The sequence below is a fragment of the Amphibalanus amphitrite genome, unplaced genomic scaffold, assembly GCF_019059575.1.
Source record: "Amphibalanus amphitrite isolate SeventyFive unplaced genomic scaffold, NRLGWU_Aamphi_draft 001375F_arrow, whole genome shotgun sequence".
Taxonomy (NCBI): Eukaryota; Metazoa; Arthropoda; class Thecostraca; order Balanomorpha; family Balanidae; genus Amphibalanus; species Amphibalanus amphitrite.
The window spans coordinates 136,793-157,089 of record NW_024882868.1 but is presented as its reverse complement, the minus strand read 5'-3'; the positions used below and the strand labels follow the sequence as shown (position 1 = coordinate 157,089).

General features: G+C 48.5%; 1 protein-coding gene across 1 annotated transcript; it reads right to left on the bottom strand.

The window, feature by feature from the left end:
• Positions 1-2,417: 2,417 nt before the first annotated feature.
• On the bottom strand, positions 2,418-20,115 carry LOC122372580 (serine/arginine repetitive matrix protein 2-like). Its single transcript, XM_043349955.1, has 13 exons — positions 19,156-20,115; positions 13,502-13,630; positions 13,033-13,197; positions 12,735-12,839; positions 12,312-12,449; positions 11,887-12,008; positions 11,332-11,438; positions 10,807-10,943; positions 10,133-10,235; positions 9,489-9,550; positions 7,720-7,859; positions 7,270-7,378; positions 2,418-6,981 (listed from the first exon to the last, which is right to left on the bottom strand). The coding sequence occupies exons 1-13, from the start codon at positions 19,343-19,345 to the stop codon at positions 3,944-3,946; spliced, it is 4,545 nt and encodes a 1,514-aa protein (XP_043205890.1). The 5' UTR covers positions 19,346-20,115; the 3' UTR covers positions 2,418-3,943.
• Positions 20,116-20,297: the final 182 nt, after the last annotated feature.

Here is a 20,297-nt window from a genome sequence, read left to right as displayed (position 1 = left end):
TCCCATTGCACGTGCAAATTGCAAAAAAGATGAGGTGTCAAATATGTTCCCATTTCAATAACTCGGTAATTTCTGAGTCGATTTCACTGAAACCTGGTATACAGGTAGGCACCCACCAGGAAATACATTCCCATGTGTTTCGGTTAGGGTGCCCTGCACGTGCCACGCACGTGCAGGGGGCGCTTCCAGATTTCAACGGATGGGTCGATTGCGCTGGAATTTGGCAAATCGTCAGAGACAGGAAAATATATCGGTTGCCGTGCACAAGTCAGTTCGAAGAACCCCCTCGCAATCCCGCACGTGCAAGGCTCACCCTCTCGCTCGCTCGTTTGTCGCCCCAACAGCCGTTTTTACTAAAGAAAGACAAAAAAATAATGGATTTTTTTTTTTTGCTTTCCTTAGGTATATGAGCAAAATGCTATCATTCTATCTTATTACAATCATATTGCATTTTTTATTTAGCCGGAAACGGGGTGGCCGGACTTCTCCCGCGCCCGGGGTTACCCCGGCTTCCCCTACATAGGTACAGCAAATATTTTATGAATTTATTTCAGTGTTTTAATCGATGATAGGTCCTCTCCGATAATATGACAAATGAGGCATATAAGCAATTAGTGCAACCCTAGCTGATAGCTTCTAAGAGATACACTGAACCTAATTTGACCAAATCTGTACCTAATCTGCACCAAATGTGCACCAAATGTGTACCTACCAGATGGCCGTCGTGAAAACGACTCAGAATAGACTGCGCTATCAAACTGTTATTTCGGATGTTCACATTTTTGAAAATTTTGAAAATTAAACATATAGTTTTTGACTTTTCGAAAAAAGCGGAATACATATGATAGAACGCATGCTTACGACTTACTCTAGCAAGTTTTAGCCAGATATCTTCAAAAATGGCCAAGTTACGCATTATAGCAAAAAGTTCACAACTTTTAATTTTTTCAAATTAATTTTTCAGTACGAATTTGACATCGTATACCAACATTAATAGCACCATCGTGTTCCTGAGCTCAAACTGCATCCGATAGACATTTTTTTTTTTAAATGTCAACTTTAAAATTTGACCTTTTTTACCCGGAAGTGGCCTGACCTATGCTAAATTTAACTCAAAATGACCTTGAATGACATAAACGACATCGAATTCGAAATCTATGGCCTAAATGGACCATAAAACATGTGTCACGTGACCGACTTATGATATAAGATTTCCGTGACCTGTGATGACCTGACCTTGACCTGAAAATCAAAGTACAAGCTTGGTACCCTCAGGATATCTAAAGCATCTGTTCGCGAGTGTGTAAACCAAAAATCAGCCTGATCTGATCTGTAAGACGGCAGCCAGAGCCCAAAATGTGGACAATCCGAACATCGATAATTTTTACTTTGAGCTGACCTGTGACGTCATCGATGACCTCGATGTCAAGTATAGTTACACAGACCCCAGTGGGGCGCGGGCTAAGGTATTAGGTCAACCGGTGACCTCTGAGATCAGGTCAAGTAACCCAAAGCACGGGCTCAGTTTTTCGTAAATAACTTCGCAAAAAAAAGGTCGCACAGCCGCGATTTTGGTATCATCGTGTTTGCCTCGCTCAGGCGCTTTGAATTGTATACTTTTTGTTTGAGTGAGGTCAACTTGAAGTGTTGATCTCGGGTCAAGGTCACGTCAGCGCCCCCCCCCCCCTCCCCCAGGTCATGAAGCTGGTCGCCGTAGGTCATGTCGCATATCATTCGATATGATAGGTCTTCCCGAGTCCATTGGTGGCTTTCTAGACTCGCTAGCTCAATTTGATCGGGAGTTATTGGCGAAAAACTTGTATGACCCAAGTGACGTCATAAATGAAGGTCACGCAAGGTCATCAATGCAACAGTGAAGCATCGGACCTTGCAAGACATGGAAGAAATCACGATTCCGTGTGCTTGAGATAGTTTGAGATCGTTCCCGGCGCTAAAAACGTAGTTTAATTTTTCCCCCATTGACTTAAAATGATGAGGTCACGTGACCGACCTGACCTCATGTGACCTTTGGGGAAAATCTGAGATACACAAGTTGTGAGATCTCTGGAAGATACTACATCCTGTAAGCTTCATCTCCCTGCCCTGTGGATGAAGCTTAGATGTAGCTTAGCTGCAACATCTGAGGACCGTGCAGAGGTTCACTTATGACGTCATAGGTCAGTGACCTGACCTGACCTAAAAATGCCGTTTGTGTCACAAGATGCGGCTTGGATCAAAAGATAGGTATGCCATGTTTCAGCGCTGTCTATCGTCGGCGTGTTCGGAGCTATCGCGAAAAAAATGGGGGTGGCACCCGTCCAACCCCCTTCCCCCTCGGTCGGCGAGGGTTAATACAGAGTCCTTGCTCTGAGTCAGATGCCGGCCAATGAAAGCTTACCCACGAAAGACGGAGTAGCGTTTGTATTTATTTGATCACCTTGTAATGCACGGAAACATAATCACTCAGAATAACCGCTTGATTGTAACCGTGGCAGCCAGGAGTTGTGAGTGTCCACATACGCATCGACGAGAATCATCATTAATCACTTCTTAAATCGATGTAAGACACATAATGCATATGGATACGAGTCATGTCCCAGTTAAATGGTCCCATGAGTTTTCGCTGGCGCCGTTGTGATGGTAAAAAAAAGATTTTACACCCGACCTTGCACATTCCAAGTTAAAGGGACCCTCCCACCTTCAAAAAAGTTAATGAATTGGCATGAAAGTGATGTCCCTTGGTTCAGAAAGAGCGAAAACGAATATCTACCAAATTTCACCGAAAAATATTCACTGGTTTTCAAGATATTAGGCTTTTACTTTTGTTTACTTTTTGGGATCTCCCCTGTTACTAGCGACTTTATTTGGAAGCAATAATTTGGCAGCCTTAAAGTGCGGCAGACGTTGCGCGCAAAGCAGCGTATACCACCACGTGTTAACGATGGTTTTAGTCTAAGATTTAAAAATCGTTAGATCTCCGCTGACGTCACAAATTCTAAGGGGGCATTCCAATGCATTAGCCCCTTAGAATCAGAAAACTGCAAGTTTGAAATTCCATATCTTCGAATTAAAGCATTTTTCGATGTTGTGAGTGCCCAAACCGGTATTTGCAGCCCATGGCCACCAATTTGGCTATCTCAACTCAAAACTAATGTTAAGGTGGGAGTGTCCCTTTAATTATCAACTTGGCAGTAAATGACCGCACTTGTCCCGACTCCACAACCAGCCTCTCCATAAAAAGCAGTGTTTAACGCTTGTGCTTATAAGTATCCGTCATAATGGCACAGTCGCTAATTATTCTTTACGGGAAAACGCACAGAAAACAGCACGTCACCGTGCAAGACTTATTAAAATAACATACCTACTCTCATCGTCATCGGAGGTCAAATAACATACGGCAAGGGGCGAGTAGAACGAGGCATACGGACTACGGAAGATATGGAGCAGACGATATGGCTAATTCACACTTAGCATACTTCAAACGCACTTACAATGCACAGCATCCTCGGACCTCGCTAAAATACACTTACAATGCACATCATCCGCGCTAAGATACACAATTATGCCCTATTGGTCCCGAGTCACGATCAAGCATGCGCAGGATCCCTCCAAGACATGCTAACTGACCCTTTTCTCAGCAATATATGAGGTCAGGACTGTCTTCCTGACCGGTCGGCTGCGGCTGTCGGGTCAGAGAGGCGGCGGGAGTGGCTGCGGCCCCTGTCCCCGCCGCGGCTCCGGCCAGGGCCACTGGAGACGCGACGGTCGGCCGGGTTGCGCCAGCTCCGCCCAGTCGCCGGATCAGTCGGTCCAACTCCGGGTGCACCTGCAGCCCGTCCAACGCCGGTGGGTTCTGGAGCGGAGGCGCCACGAAACTCTGCGCGCGCTCGTCGTCGCTATCGGCGTGCACGAAGGTCTCGCGCGCGCGCTGAACGGCCGGCCGCTACCTGCCGGCGCCCTGAGGGAGGCTTGTCTGTTCGGCCGGTCGATAGATTGCGCGGTATTCGGGGTTCAGCGGTGGCAGACTGCCCAGACGCGCTGCAGGATTGCGCGGCGGCGGCGGCGCCTCCTTGAGGGACACGGTGCGGTCAGGGGATGGCCGCGTGTCAAGTGGAGGGCGGCGGCGTAGTGGCACTGGCGAACCCCCATCGCTGGATGTCCCATCGCTGCCAGAACTCGAGCTTCGCTGACGCGCCGGCGGCGGCTGCGCTCGTCCGTGAGGTACCGCCACCTGTTCATCGTCGCTGCTACTGTCGTGATCGAGTTCCGACCCCGGCGCTCTCGAGTCGTCGCTGCCGCTGTCGCTCACATCAGGCAGACTTTGTGCCCTCTTCGGCCCCAGCCCGCCATGACTTCCGCCACTGTCTAATCCCGATCGCTGCTGAGGCGGGGGTGAGTCCCGTTCGCTGCGGCTTCCGTCGTCGCCAGTGCTGCTGGAGAGGCTGGGCAAGCTGGAGCTCCGTTCCAGTGCCAATCGCGGTCCATCACTGACTCCGAGCGCTGAGAGCAGCCCCGGCGGTGTTGGGGTGCGAGCCAGCCAGCGCGCCTCGGCCGGGACGTGCGGCAGCCGCATCTGACGTCGCACCACCGGCCGCATGTCCTGTTGATCCTCAGGACTCGGGCTGGGGGGACCGTCAGCCAGCGCAGCCGCCACTGAAACGGGCCTCGCGGGCCGGGAATCAACCTCAGAATCACTCGAGGTATCCAAACCTCTCTCCGAGGCGTTTATAGAGGACTTGGCGCTTGACTGTCCCTGGTCATGTAACTCGGCCTGCGAACTCTGTGAATTTGAGCCCACCGAAGGGTCTGAGTGACTCAATTGCACCTCTTCTTCCTCGAACTCGGAGCTTTCCTCTCCGGAGCGGTAACCGGCTTCATCACCAGTCGCAGTATACGACGAACGTCTGCCGAGGTCCGATCTAGGTGCCACGTCGTCCGCCTCGTTTTCCTCAGATGATGTGCCTTCATCCGTCCCGTGGCTGCTAGGAGAGTTATTACCTACTTGACTGTCCATTATACCATCGTCTTTGATGTCTTCGGATGATACACTGCCAGTGCTTGAGCTCGTGTCTGATTTTGTAAGGCCCTTTCCAATCGCAGGTAGATCGGGAAGCTTTGCTTCTGATTTACGACCACCACTAAGTGTCGGGGAATGATGTTCCTCGGGGAAGCGACTATCACGTACTTGTCCTTCCAGATCTAGTAGTATAGCATCTCTGTATGTGGGAGCACTGACAGCCTGGATCGCATGGTCCGATGACTTACGCGGTTGGCCATAAAGCAAGCTGGGCACCGGAGCTGAACGCCGCTGCTCATCGTCGTCTTCGGTGCTGGAGCTGGCAGAGCTAGTGTACCTCTCTAAGTGTGGTTTAGTCCGTTTCACCTGGCTGTTGTGGGAATCGCCGGTTAGTTTAGGAGATAAGTTTAGGTCTGAAGTTAAGGCTGCTTTGATTTTTGGCGAAGTCTGTCCTCGGGCGGCAGCATGGTTTGCACCCATTGGATCACTGTGAATGCGAGGAACCTCATCAGAACTTTCCGAGCTGCGTCCGCTGATATATTGCTCTTCTTTCGTCGTAATTGCTGGGACCTGCTTTACTTTGGGCTGTCCTCGTCGGCGATCTGACCTCATGGCTGGCGCAGAATCAGACTCATCGTCGTACGAAATGTCGGACATCGACAGTGAGCGTTTTCCTCGAGGGACGGGCGCTAGGTCGCCCAGTCCCAGGTCAGGCAGCCTCTGGATGGTCGATGCGCCGGGGTTCGGGGCCGGCAGTGATGCCCTAGCCCGGTCGCTGCTACTGCCAGATGAGGAGGGCCGTTTGCTGCCACAGTTCGACGTAATCGAAGCGGCGTCAATGTCAGCTTCCGAGTACCTCAGGCGCTCAGCGTCGTTGTCAGACTCCGAGGATGTTGAATCTGAGGATGTGTATTCCATGTCGCCGACACGACTTTCGTGACGTTTTTCAATACCGTCTTTGGTGTGATTTATCGGAGATATGCTGTCTGCGGCTTCCCGCGGGTTGCCGCCATCGTCATGGGATTCCCCACTAAGAAAGAGATCAGCAGGCGCAGTGCTGGTTCTAGGAGGGGCAGCGGACGTAGGGTACATCTCTTCGCAGAGTCGTCGTGGATTGATCAGGATCTCCACCTGGCCTCGACCGCTGGGTGTGGGCGGTGGTGTGCGCGCGCGTTCGGCTGTGGCGGTGCGTCGCGTTGGCGGGGGCGTGCGAGTGAGGTCTGCCGCGGTGGCTTTACGGGACGTGACCGGGCTGCCGGAACGCTCCGCCGGAACAGCACGCGCGTCTGGCTTTGTAGCATGTCTGGGTGGCGAAACGCGTCGTCGCCGTCTGCTGCTGGACCGACGCGAATCTCCTGAGGAGGCGGACCTCCAGCTGTCAGAGGCGAGTCGGCTGCGCCGGCCACTTGAAGCGCCGCCAATCGAGCTCCTCCATCCGTCGTCACTCCTCACGCTCCGGAAGCTGGCTTTGCTGGTGTATGACTGGACACTCCTGAAGCTGTCCCTGGCGCCTCCCGGATGGCGAGGACCGCGTGAGGCACGCCTTCCATCCGGCTGATCTCCCCGAGGGCCGGCACTCGGCTCACCGCTGCTGATACTGTACGCAACCAGCGACGGCTGGCGGCTGCTTCGGTAGCTCTCAGAGAAGCTTTTGAAGCTCGCTTTGCGCTCATCGTCATCTCTGACGCTGCGGAAGCTCTGGCGACGCAAGTCCTCCTCACGTGCGCTGTGGAAGCTCTCCTTGTGGCGTGAGCGCGCGCTGGCGTAGCTGTGTCCGCCGATGCTGCGGTGCGTTCGCCGTCGCCAGCCGATGCCGAACTCTGCCAGTTCGTCCTGAAAGCCGGCGTTGTCGAGACCTTCCTCCAGACTCCGGACACAGTCGTCCTCGGGCACTACGACCAGGTCGACGATGCCTCGTCCCAAGTGCGACTTGCGGTAGCCGTACAGTGTGTAAATCAGCAAACCTGTCGACATCCAGCACACGAGGGTTTTTAGCATGTCACTTGAGAAACGGAGCGGCATGCCGTGCTGTCCCGAGTGAGAAAAGTGGTTTGCAAATCTACTTGGTACATTCCAGATTCAGATTCACAAAGTAGGACATAATACACTAGATAATCGAGCAGACTTTGATGCCCTGAAAACGCAGCCGTGTCTTAAACATTTGTGAGATTGTTGGATAAGGGTTTTGGTATATTTTCTTTGTGCACTTAGCAGGAAAGAAATACATATCAAGACTTCAAAACACATCTCACCTATGAAAGTCCAGATGAACAGGCGGTACCAAGCAAAGTCGTCCAGCTGGTACATCAGAAAGCTGGAGAAACCCATGACGACGCTGGTGCCAACCTGCACCACCACAACCTGCGGTAGCGACAGAAGGGTCGCGTCACGAAGCGTGGCGGCATCGTTACTAGCTGCCAGCAGACCACACCTCCCGCTGGGCATCAAAATGCCGAATGAGTCATAGATGGGCTGGCGGCTTATATACCGCCGTAATGTGTGGTGTTCATTAGGGTGGCACTCCATGTCGGTTAGAGAAAAGGCAACGTTTGAACGCCGAAACGGTGTCGACCGCAGAGAAGACGGGCCTGAACACCTTGGTCAAGGTCAGCGAACGCAGACCTTGTAGTCCTATTTATATCTTACCGTGTCACTTGACCTATCGTCTTGGACAGGGTCGTGCGCCCATCATAGAGACTGACCTTGACCCCGAGATGCTTCCAGTTGATGGCCAGCTGCAAAAAGAGCATCACCAGGCCGGAGAGCAGGCCCTGCACAGCCGACTGGGCCACCTTCTCACCCAGGTGTCTGGTCACCATCACCAGCGCCGGAGAGACGAAAACTGTCGCACCGGGGGCGGTCTCAGCACTGAGCGGCACCGGCCACCGCGTGCACAAAACAGGAGAATCTATCAAGTGTGCATCACTGTATAGCGTACTTCCCAGTTCCCTCCTAAAATCAAACCTCGCTGGACGAGAAGGGCTGATTCAACCTCCAGCCCCAAAGGGTGTTCAAGGATAGCAATGACGATTGCTTAACCCGCGCATGACTGGGGTATTTTCCTTAACGCGAGTGACTGGGGGGCTCTTCAGAGCCCCCCCCCCCCCTCCTATCTCCGAAACTACCGCGCCGATCGTCATAATTCAAACGGCGTCTGATAGCCTTGTAAAAAACTGTCGAGCGAAACCTATTTTCATTGACCTCGAAGTCACCGATGACGTCACAGGTCAGGTCAAAGTAAAGATTATCAGCATTTTTGTTTGTTCACAATTTAAGCTCTGACCACCGGCTGACAAGTCCGATTAGGCTCATTTTTGGTTTACGAGCTCCTTGATATATGCCTTAGATACCCTGTGGGTAATGAACTTTTACTTCGATTTTTTTTTTTCAGGTCAAGGTCAGGTCATCCTATGTCACGAAAATTGTATATCATGTAGGTATCGGTCACGTGACGTATGTTTAATGGTCCATTTTACTCCTATACCTACCTGCTCGTACCTACTTAAAAAACAATGTCTTTTGCGTCATTTGAGGCTATTTTCAGCTGAATTTACCGGAGATCAGGTCACTTTCAGGTCATAAAAGGTCAAATTTTGAAAATTAAATTTTGCAACAAAGATGTGCCTAGCAGATAATTTTGACAATACCTATTACAAATAACTTGGCCATTTTTGAAGATATTGGGCTACATCTTGCTAGAGGCGATTATCAGTGTGTGTTCTATCACATATATTCTGTTTTTTTTTGCGAAACATTGAAAACTTTTCGAAAATGTTAATTGTAAACACATATTTTTCAAAATTTTATAATTTCGGAAATTCGAGATAACAGTTTGATAGCTACGTGTATTTGTAGTCCACATATGCCAAGAAATTGGATCTAGCTTTAAAACGGAGCTCTTGAGAGCGTTTGCCGTTATTCAATACTTTGCATCAAAATCGGCGGACATGACGTCATTCTGACGTCATTTAAGGCTAAACTATGGTTACTGGTAGCTAGAAAGTTGAAATTTAAACACAAAGTGTCAAATTAATGCTGCTGAGGGTACTGCAAGTTTCGTGTTGATCCGTTCAACGGTTTAGAAAATATTGCCGAAAAATGGGAGGGGCTCTGTAGAGCCCCCCCCCCCCCCAGTCATACGCGGGTTTATGTTTACGCCCACCCCACATCCCTAACTATTGACCTATTGTCACAAAATTTGTACCTACAGAGGATGTATTTTATCTATTGGTTCAATTATCTCACCAATTCGGTATATAAAACGCAGAAGCATCGCCAGGGGTCATACCTCCCCCCCCCCCGGCCATTCACGCTATGGAAAATCCCTGGCCCGGTGAGGGTTAAATATAAGTTGTTCAACACATCGCGGGCATCAAAAGAAATTACCATTGCATTGGTACAATAATGAATTATTGCACCCACTCCACGCTCCACACTTACACCCCACGCTTACAACAAGCATAGTACTCACAGTAAAGCAGCCATGTAAATTTCAACACTATCAGAAGTGCCGTCTCTTTGCTTTCATGAGATCTGTAATGCAGGACAAAATAAACATTTGAAAAGGAACATCAAAGCAACACGTTTGTTAATCCTTATCTTTAGACCATGCTCAGCTCTTCCTACAAAGTTACTTGTTAAACCGCAAGCTGCGTAAAATACTGTGCCAACGCAAAAGTATTTGTCACATATGATACAAAAGGTAATCGATCACAGCATAGAAATATTGAAATCACTAACGCTAAGATGTTAATAGTGACACTTGGTAATTGGAATGAAAGTTTTTGACGCTGCAACTTAACTGCAGAATGAATAGTGTATGGGACGCGAAAAAAAAAGAACAAAAACCACTTGAAACCTGACCAAGTTAAAATATGTATTTAGGTCGCAAACGTTTACTAACCAGTAACGTAAACGTTTACTGGTTGAGCTAACCAGTAAATGGTCAATTTCGTGAATCTGGAAAATACATATGACAGGTAGGTACTGGTTCCAATAGGATGTATACAAGTTAATTATAGTTAATTAATATGACCCACAAGAACATGAAATCGATACCAAAAGCCATGAATTAGTTATGTTACGCATAAGCAGTTGATTAGCAGCGCAACTAACCTGGAGACCATGACAGCGATCAGGAGTGCCTGGAACACTAGGAATGTGCCCGAGGAGAGGCTCAGGATGAGCCCCTCGTAGTCCTGCAGCGCCGCCCCGATAGCTGTCAGCAGGGTTAGACGGTCTCAGCGGTGGACCGCAAGAACATAAAACACCAACGGATACACTCAGAGCACGTTTTTATTGCACACCAGCAGAGTGCACCATCATAGAGCACAATACGGCAGTGCTGGCTGCCAGAACACGCCAATGGAACACAAGGGCAAAGGTTTCTTCGGAGCAAGCCTTGCACTGCTAGACGGTCCCTCGAGCCGAGTGCTGCACGGTCAATTTCATTCATTCGATCATTCTTTCATTCATTCATTCATTCATTCATTCATTCATTCATTCATTCATTCATCGATTCGTTCCTTCGTTGTTCATTCATTCATTCATTCATTCATTCATTCATTCATTCATTCATTCATTCATTCATTCATTCATTCATTCATTGTCGCTGAGTGGGCTGCCCTTTTCAATACTACTCCATTAATCTGAACCCTAACTGTCCTCCACTATACCCTTCTCTGTCCCCCCTCCCACGCTTCACCTGTTTCGTCTCGCCCGGCCCGTCTCACCCCAGCTCACCCGGCCCGTCTCACCCCAGCTCACCTGCCCGTCTCAGCCCAGCTCACCTGCCACGACGGTGGTGATGAGCGTGGTTGTAGCCGGTGAGATGGCCGGTCGGCGTGCGGCCAGTTTGGACCACAGCAGACCGTCAGAGACCATCTGTTCCAGCGTGTTGGCCGAGAGCACCAGCATGCTGAGGATGCTGCGGGGAGGCGCGGGTGGATCGGTAGATGAGAGTATGTAATATACATATAATGAGCAAACCGAGGAGTGCTGTGGGAGCCGGGTGGATCAATTAACACTAAGCTGCATGGTCGAGTGTAAGACCTCATTCGTATGCACACTGACGATGTCGTCGCATAAAAGCCTTCCGGCTGTGCATTTTGCAATGTGCATATTTGTGCAAATTATCGGCTTTTATTAATTCATAAATTTTTCCATTAATCGCCTCTTATATGTACTGACACTTACCTTTACTGTCCTCAAGAGACAAGAGCCTTAGAGCTGTGTCTTTTATAATCTTTTAAGAAACTACTTTTACTATCTTAGACGTCAGCAGGACAGGGATGTGTTTTGTTGAGGCTTCTCACCCGGCTGTAGAGGCGACGATGGCGCCGAGACAGTTGACGTTGGCCACCCACTGATAGTTGTGCTCGGTTACATTCTTCATGTACGAGGCCACTGGAGTGAAGGGCTTCTGGAACGCCGACACAACCCGGCGTGAGTCGAATGGTTGTCCTCCAGCAGCAAAATACGTCAGTGGGTGGTCGATCAGTATCCAATTGACTAGCATTGGTTGGTCGGTACTCGGTATCCTATTGGTCAGTATTCGTATCATTGTGTGACACTTACTATCCGAGTCATTCGACATCCTTTTTAATCATGATCAGCGTTTGTATCCATCTACGAGTGTATGTTAGCATTGCTTAGTTCCGGTTAAGGTCATTTTAAGTGACTAGTATCAACAGTTGTCGACACTGAAATTCGCACGTTGAAATGTAGCTCGAGCAATTTATTATTTCTTTATGAGTAAGTTTTCATAAAAATACAAGGTGACGGTGACAATCGAACGTCGGTTGTATCTGTGGTCTGTGCATTGGTGTAAGTCTGTATGTATTGTAGAGATGCGCCATCGTTGCACCCACCAGCTTGTCGTAGGGCTCCAGCAGACTGACGCTGACCGTCTTCGAGATGGCGATGATGGCAACGAGGGTGGTCACCACCATACTGATGGCTGACGAGTGTTTGGCCCCGCGGTGCTGCGTAGCTGCCCGACGGCGCGGCAGGGGGGAGAATCATTCAGTGTGCAGATAAAGGCATGGCAGGTGCTCCTGGCCAATGTGTCGACAGATAAACCCATCACTTTAGGACAAAGGGAGCCGTCGCTCAGGCGGTGGGACGATTCGAGCGAACGGATTTTTTTTTTTTTAGTCAAGGGTTAGCTACACAGGCATAAAGTAATGATTCTATAACTATGCCTAAATATCAAAGATACGTAAACGTAGCTCGCATGTTAAGTGAAAAAGTATTTCTCTAGAGGATAGGCTAAATCCTCGTGGTCATCGCTTACCCAATGTAGCCGTTGTAGCCAAGGTGAGGAAAACGTGCATGTAGATAGCGCTGGCTCGAAAAACACCCAACGCCCCGAAATCTTCTGGGAAGAAAATGCTGCCATTCCCTCCGGGTGGGTTCCAGCTGTCGGTGGATCCTGCAAAGAGCAGTTCATCTCTTCAATATAGTCAGGGATTATGTTTTCAGAAACAAATTTTGATGATGTACACTCTAGCAAAAAAACGTCTTAACTGTCGTTCTCTTATTTCTTCAAATTCTTGTTTCTTCAAATTTTGTTCCACTGTTTGAAGAAAACTGGTAACTCCGGAAGGGGATTAAATTCGAAACATGTCATGTCGCACACTAGCCGATGGTATGATGCAACAGAATGTTTCCCGAGTTCGTCTTTCAGTGGCTGCTGCGATGTTCGTGAGGCACTCACCCTCGGTGCTGTTGAAGATGATGGTGACGACGACGGTGACGAAGTTGACCAGCAGCAGACCCTGGTTGATCTTGCACGCTACGCTGCTGTTGATTGCGCATACGACTGAAAATTGGATATAAATAGGCAATAGCCGAGACATGTCGAGAAACACGCCTTAGCCGTCAATAACAATTATAAGAGTTTCTTGAAAGAAAAATAAACCTAGCGAACATCATGCTTCCAATAAGAGATCAACTAAACTCTCGCTATTCTGGCAGCATGACTATCATGTGTCACCCTTTTTTACCCAACTGACCTCCTACTATGATGACCGCAGACATGGCGATGGGGTCGAAGAAGTTCCAGAGTCGTATGTCTACCTCGCCGGCCAGTTGGCAGCAGTTGTATAGTGAGGTGTTCAGACGTCCGTCAGTCAGAAAGTCGGAGTAATAAGTGATGGCCTTCCCCATCACAGCAGTCCCTGAGAGAGAATGCGACGTCAGCTGGATATTTGACGAGTTAAGTCGCTGTCTGAGTGTTAGATCATAGGCGACAAGCACGAGTTTACGTTTACCGTAGCATGCATATAACATACCTACCCCTGTGACATAAATGAGCCTATAATTGGGGGCTAGCACATTACACGCAAGGAGTAAAGAACCGTGACGCATTTCAGTATATGCTACGAATATTTTAATGTTACGGGGCGCTGAACTTAATATGATTTATGTTATTTGACATGCCCATCATCATGAATAACATGAGTTCCAAACCACCAAACGTACCGACTGTGCACTCTCCGACGACCGCCCACCCGACGAAGAAGGCAGGCAGCTCTCCCAGGTAGGTGTAGCAGAAGCTGTATGGCGAGCCGGTGACTCGAGTCCTCTGTGTTAGCTCTACGTAGGCCACGCCTGAGGAGGCACAAAGAGTGGAGAATCAGCAGGGGCAGAGATCAGCACGGACAGGAGAGATCAGCACGGACAGGAGAGATCAGCATGGGTGGCACGAGTCTCAGAGATCAGCACGAGTATATAGGGAGATCAGCACGGGTACGGAAGATCAGAACGGATTGACAGATCAGCTTGGATCAGATCTCATATGTAAGTACATTCGTTTGACCTGCATCCATGAGGAAGCTACGCCTGTCTGTTACCAAGAGATTTTCTGTGCGATCTATGCTTCAATGCTGTTCCGCAATACTCGGATAGGTACTGTTCCGCAAGGCACGATGCTTTCGTCGCCTTTCTGGTGAATGAATGGTGAATGGTGATACCTACACAAAGTAGGTACAACAATCCAGTGATCGATAGCTATGCGCTTCTGCAGTGTGAGGGTCACAACAGTGAGCACAGAGCGTATTTACAAGCCTTCAGAGTCCCAGCACAACACACATAGGATACTGTGCCGCGGCGCATGGATGCTGTGCCGCAATGCACGGCTTTATGTACAAGGCGGTCAGCGCGGTCATATTTACCCACCTGTTCGCTCAGAATGCGACATGTTTATTTTAATTTAACGCTATTTACTTCCATGAGACACTCAAGTCAAAACAATGTTAAATTCAAAATTAGGAAGCTGTCATTGTATTCCCATTAAATGATGTTCATAGTTCCTAGTGCCTACATCAGTAATTAGTAAAAATGTCCTATGTTCCTTAAAAATGTTCATTTGAAATTGGCTGATATTTTTTCAAGCGATTTTAATCCCATTCGTCTTTCAAATCGGTACGCCTGAACGCAGAAAATAGAACGACTCAATCCCAAGGACCAAAATATGGTTGCTTATCTCACTGAGCTGTGTCGGCTTCCGATGACCATAAAACGGCGCTTGTCCAATGTGGAGGGAGATTACCGATGAAGGCCGTCTGCCTACTAGCTATCTATGTCGACCACCCTGCTAACAGGTGTGAGAGGCCGGGTGACTCAGCTATCAGCGAAAAACACGCAGGGAACGCCACTTTATCGCGCGGAAAGTCGGCAGCGTGTAGATAAGATGACTGTGAACGGTAGGTGGCTGTGTTTTCACACATAGGAGTGACTATGTTTTTATTTTTACTCATTCATTGTCAAATCATAGCTGTGATTGCTTTCAGAGCGTCCCTGAACACTGAGGAATATATTGTTCCTTTTTAGCTTTGTAGGTATCAAAAGTATGACCTTAAGTAATGGGAGCAATGGCATGTTTGAGCATCATTAATAATATTGTTGTGTTGAGAAATAATCTTAATTCTTATGCTCATGATATGTTATGATTAACCCTCGTCGGCCGAGGGGGGGAGGGCGCCCCTGCACATAGGATTTATTTCGCGATAGCTCCTACCACGCCAGAGATACAGAGCTGAAGCTTAGCATGTAGGGGAGAGTGGGGCAAAGCGGCCAACCTAACGCTTCTCACGATGCCAACGCTTGATTTTTAAACTTGGAAAGATTCTTTCTATACCAATGTGATCCCTATTAAGTTGCCTTTTATTTCAACTGCATTTTTTTTTCCAAAGGCGTTCACATATGAAAGATATTGACAAAACGTTAAACCTATGCATATTGGCCACTTTGCCCCATACCCTGGGGCAAAGCGGCCACCGGCGTCTTCTCAAGTCCCGATATGAGAAACAAAATAGTTGCCTCGTGTACGACTAGGGTATTTGATGGTGACAAGGTTAAGCGAGGATGGATGTTTACTTTATCATCTTCCACCTGTAGGTAAACAAAGAAAGGATTTACATGAAAAAACACTTAATTGCATTATTTGGTAACTCATGCAACTGAAGAGTGGGCAAGATGAATGCATGACGACACATTTGAATATAAATAATGTTTTTATCCAGATGGAAACAACTTATGGCCAATTGGGGGTGGCCACTTTGCCCCGGCCACTTTGCCCGGCGCATACCGTCCGAGACAAAAATATTCCAGCTTAGCTATCAGTGGGGTAAAAAACATTAAAATTGGTAGAATACATGTACGATCACCACGCAATGTATGGACAAGAACGCTTATTAAAATTCCAAACGGTTATGGAATAACATAACATTTAAAAATTGTAAACATAGTTGGTAACCTGGCAAGAAATGCTTTTCCGTGTTTCACAGAACAATAATGATGGGCCTGAAACCCCGGTCTGGCTCATTCGAACGACCGTGAAGAGAAGTATAATTGGAAACCATAAATTGGAACTGACGCGAGCTATGAAGGGCTAAAACGATGGGTGGCCGGTTTGCCCCGGGTGGCCGCTTTGCCCCACTCTCCCCTACCTGACTTTCGGCTCAAGCCGGATCATTTGTGACACCAACCGCATTTTCAGGTCAAGTCACGTCACTGACCTATGACGTCATAAGTGAACTTCTGCATGGTCCTCATATGTCGCAACTTTGCAACGCCCTCAGTGCCAGAGAAACTTTCACAGAGAGATGAAACTTACAGGACTTAGTTCTAGAGGTCTAGAGTTCTCACAACTGGTATATCTAGGATTTTTTCCTAAAGGTCACATGAGGCCAGGTCCGTCACGTGACCTCACCATTATATGTAGGTAAGCCGATAGGTAAATATTGAAGTTGTCATTTTATATGAAGATGTTATTATAAAGGTCCGATGCCTCACTTATGCATTATTGACCTTGCGTAACGTCATTTAGGACGTCACTGGGGCCATAACCGTTTTTCGCTAATACCTCCCGATTAAATTGAGCTAGAGCCGAAAAAGCCACCAATGGACTCTTGAAGACCTGATGAATCGAATGATATGCGACATGACCTCTTTCGACCAATTTCGTGAACTGAGGGGCTCTGACCTGACCGTGATCCGAGGTCAACACCTAAAGTTGACCTCAACCAAATAAAAATATACTATTCGACGCGTCTGAGCTAGGCGAACACAACGATGCCAACATCGCGGCTCTGCGGCCATTTTTGCGAAGTTATTTACCAAAAACCGAACCAGTGCCTTGGGCCACTTGGCCTGACAATGGCCTGAGACAGTAAAATCGGGATACCTATCGCGGCGCCTGGTAATGGCGCACACGCTCGTTTTTTCCCCCGGGGCTCTGGCTCTATAAGTGGCGAAGCGGCGACGGGGGTGGCATGCATACACGCCCCTCCTCCCACTCGGCCGGGGCGTGGGTATGTAGAAAACCGATCGGTGGGGCGAGGGGTTTTCGAGTATTTCTCCCAGGTTTTTTTTTTACCTAACGTGAACGGTTTTGCCTGCATGGACAAACACTGCTAAAATAGACGTTTTTGCGGATCCTATTTTTCCTGCAGTAACTTTTGACTCAAACGTTGCACGAGCCAGGCACGAAGCCAGGATTTTGCTCAGGGAGGGGCCACGAGTCGCGGCCTAGTGTCGTACCCCCTCCAAAAAGGAAAACTCCTCGGATTTGCCACACTATTTTTGAGGGGTGTAGTGCAGCTGTTTTTATTTATTCTAATTTTATTTCATTTTATTTTATTTTATTTTATTTTATTTTATTTTATTTTATTTTATTCTTCTCCTTCAGAGGGGATGGCCCCCGTGCCCCGCATATCTCTATCAAAAGTTATTCTCGAAAAACTATTAGCTACCATTCGTGACCTGAGATGACCTCAGAGGTGTAAACAGCTGCCACGGGTGCAGTTTTCATGTTCAGTGTGTCATGGCTACCTGTACCTATTTCAGTGTTTAAGACTCTAAGAGTGCTTAGAATGACGTTCGTCCAAAAGAGGCACATTTCAATTTTTTCCCATTGACTTTCAATGGGGAGATGGCTAAATTGACCTGACCTTAGGTCACTGATATCAAAATTCCGAGATGAACATTTCGAACCTGCTGCTGCTCTTATCAATCGCTAAGAGTTTCAAAGCGATCGGTCACTCGGTGTAGCAACATGTCTGAAAATTTTGAGTTGATCTGACCTCAGGTCAGGTCACCAGAGGCGGTTTAGTGACCCTACCTCAGAAAAGTTTGCAATCACGCCAGAGCTAGAGTTTTTGACCGATCAATTTCTTCTCTTCAGGCTTTAGTTAGGGTACCAGTATGTGCAATTTGTATATCTCGGAATTTTGATATCGGTGACCTAAGGTCAGGTCAGTTTCGCGACCTCCCCATTATAAGTCAATGGGGGAAAAATCAACTCCCTGTTTTTACCACTAAAACGGGTCGGAATGGCCCCATATACCATACATGACTTCATATACGATCAACCTTCACTACCTTGAGGTCTGTTTTGCTGTTGGGCAGCTGTGAGGTCATGTGACGTCATCAAAGGTCACCAAAGGTTTTTGGCCAATAACTCCGTACAGGAACAAGATACAGACGCGTGGATGGTCTCATTGTGTTCAGCTCGTCAAGACGCATCGAATGATATACATGATGACCTCGGGGTCACGTGACCTGAGGTCAACCTTTGACCTTGACCTTTCGAGGTCAACATATATATCATTCGATGCGGATTGACGAGAGGATCACGATGATGCCCTTAGTTTGTTCCTATCTTGACTAGTTCGAAAGTTATTCGAGAAAAACTCTCCATATCTAGCGCCGCCATTTTGACTTTTTCGACCCCTGTGACGTCATCTTTGACCTGACCTGAAAATGACCTCAGTAAAAATTGTAGATCTTGACCGTGCGTATCCGATGCCGTTTACCGTTTGTCGCTGCGATGTGTAGTTTTTGAGATCAGAAGGGGGGACCGAATCGGCCCCCCCCCCGCCAGTTTCCTGTCCCGGCGGAGCCCGCCAGGAATAGGGTTAATAATTTTATCCCGTACCGCCGATGTCTTTCGGGCGCCTAAAGTAAAAAAATAAATTGTATATAAAGAATACGACATATTTCAGACTAGACGTAATGTCTACTAGACGTTAAACAGTCTGTTAATGATAAAGACGTTTAACAAATCAGTTACACGACATCTGACAATTTTCTCTCTTTACGCGCGAAGCAATTGCAAACACTTGTTTACGTTGCGGGAGCATTGCTTTTTATAGCAATTTCAATTAACTTTCGATGAAAAAGGTCATTTGAAATTCAAACTACATACATACCTAGAGCTATAATCTTTTTTGTCCTGTATTGTCAAAATAGGGAAAATACCTATGACCTTTTGGTGACATTTCATGACCTGACTTAAAAGCTGACCGATTTGCTTTCATTATTTCCGACTCTATCCAACGCCTTTTACACGCGTCACCACGTGACCAGATGCCCCCAGTGGAGGATAGACGTTAAAACGTCCTTCCCTCGCCTCGATGACACAATCTGAGCACTTTGGCGCCGGTTAAGGTCCTGAATCATGTAACTATAAGACACTGAGAGTGGATGTGCCATATGGGCTGCGAGAGCCAAGGCGTACGTGTCAGCCCACCTTATATACCTAGGTATAAATAATGGCGATTGATTGACATTGACATTGCAGTGGACGTGTCTTGCCGGGCTGTGTTGCTCATCCATTATACGTGTCGGCCCACCTGTGATGGCCGCCATTATGCTGGCGATGATGACGGAGACCAGGGTGCCGGCGCCGGCCACCTGGTTGATGCAGTAGCCGACCAGGATGTAGGAGGACAGAGACACCGAGCCGGAGGCCCCCACCGTCCAGAGGCGGCGCACCGGCAGCGGCAGCACGGGCGCCTGCTGCTGACGCTTTAGCCGGAACATGGCGGCGAGTGTTCACGGATACACCGAGGGAGAGATCCACGGACGGAGCACACTCACGAACGGAGAACGCTCACGGGTGGGGCACTCTCACGGCTAGCGACGCCAAACGGTTATCGTCGGAGCACACTCACGGCTCTGATTGAAGCACACTCACGGTTAGTGCCGTCTCACGGTTACCATAAGAGCACATTCACGGTTACGGTCGGAGCAAACTCCACTCACAGCCTCAGTTGGTGAAAACTCACGGTTCCGACTCACGAGTCACGTCTAACAATAGGAAGACTCACAACTTCACGGGCTCATCACGGCCGCAGGAACCTACTCGTTCATGATGTTCCGATCGTTCCGGTTTCGAAGCTGGCTGTTCCAATTGTTCCGGTACCGAAACTCGATGTACCGATTGTGCCGTTTCAGAAACTTGATGTTCCGAATCGCTCACTGCTCACGAACACACGTAACAGTCGACAGAGTGGTGACGAGATCTCTGAGACTCTGTAATACAATTGACAAATAATTATCAATCATTGAATCATCGTGTAGGCGACGCTATTCGAAGAAAGAACTGGAGGTCATCGGTTTCTTCCTCTTGCGAAGACATGCATCACTATGTAGTAAATCAATGATCACTCGGGCAGGTCACTCTCCGCGGTTACGGTTCTCCAGTGACCCAGGTCAGCGGTCACTTCCTCGGATCACTGCAAATGTCACCGGCCAGTGCCCCAGGTCAGGGCGCGTGCACAGAGGTCGGATGGCGACCCTGTCGCGCTCACCGCGTCACCCCTCAGACTGGCTCCGGGCACGTGACGATGAGGGTCGTGTGCCACCGATAGAGAGATAGGGCCCACATCGCTGTGACGCCGCGCACCGGTCGGTCACAGGTCGTACCACCGACGTGCCGACCGACCGCGGCCCTGGCCGGCGCGATACGCCCTCGATGTGCGCCTTATCGCAG

Excerpts from the sequence above, each read along its gene's own strand:
- LOC122372580 (XM_043349955.1), bottom strand. The coding sequence starts at position 19,345 with ATGTTCCGGCTAAAGCGTCAGCAGCAGGCGCCCGTGCTGCCGCTGCCG. Across the intron at positions 13,198-13,501 it reads CGTCGGAGAGTGCACAGTCG|GGACTGCTGTGATGGGGAAG; the intron begins GTACGTTTGGTG and ends ATTCTCTCTCAG. Across the intron at positions 12,009-12,311 it reads GGCTACAACGGCTACATTGG|CTACGCAGCACCGCGGGGCC; the intron begins GTAAGCGATGAC and ends GCCGTCGGGCAG.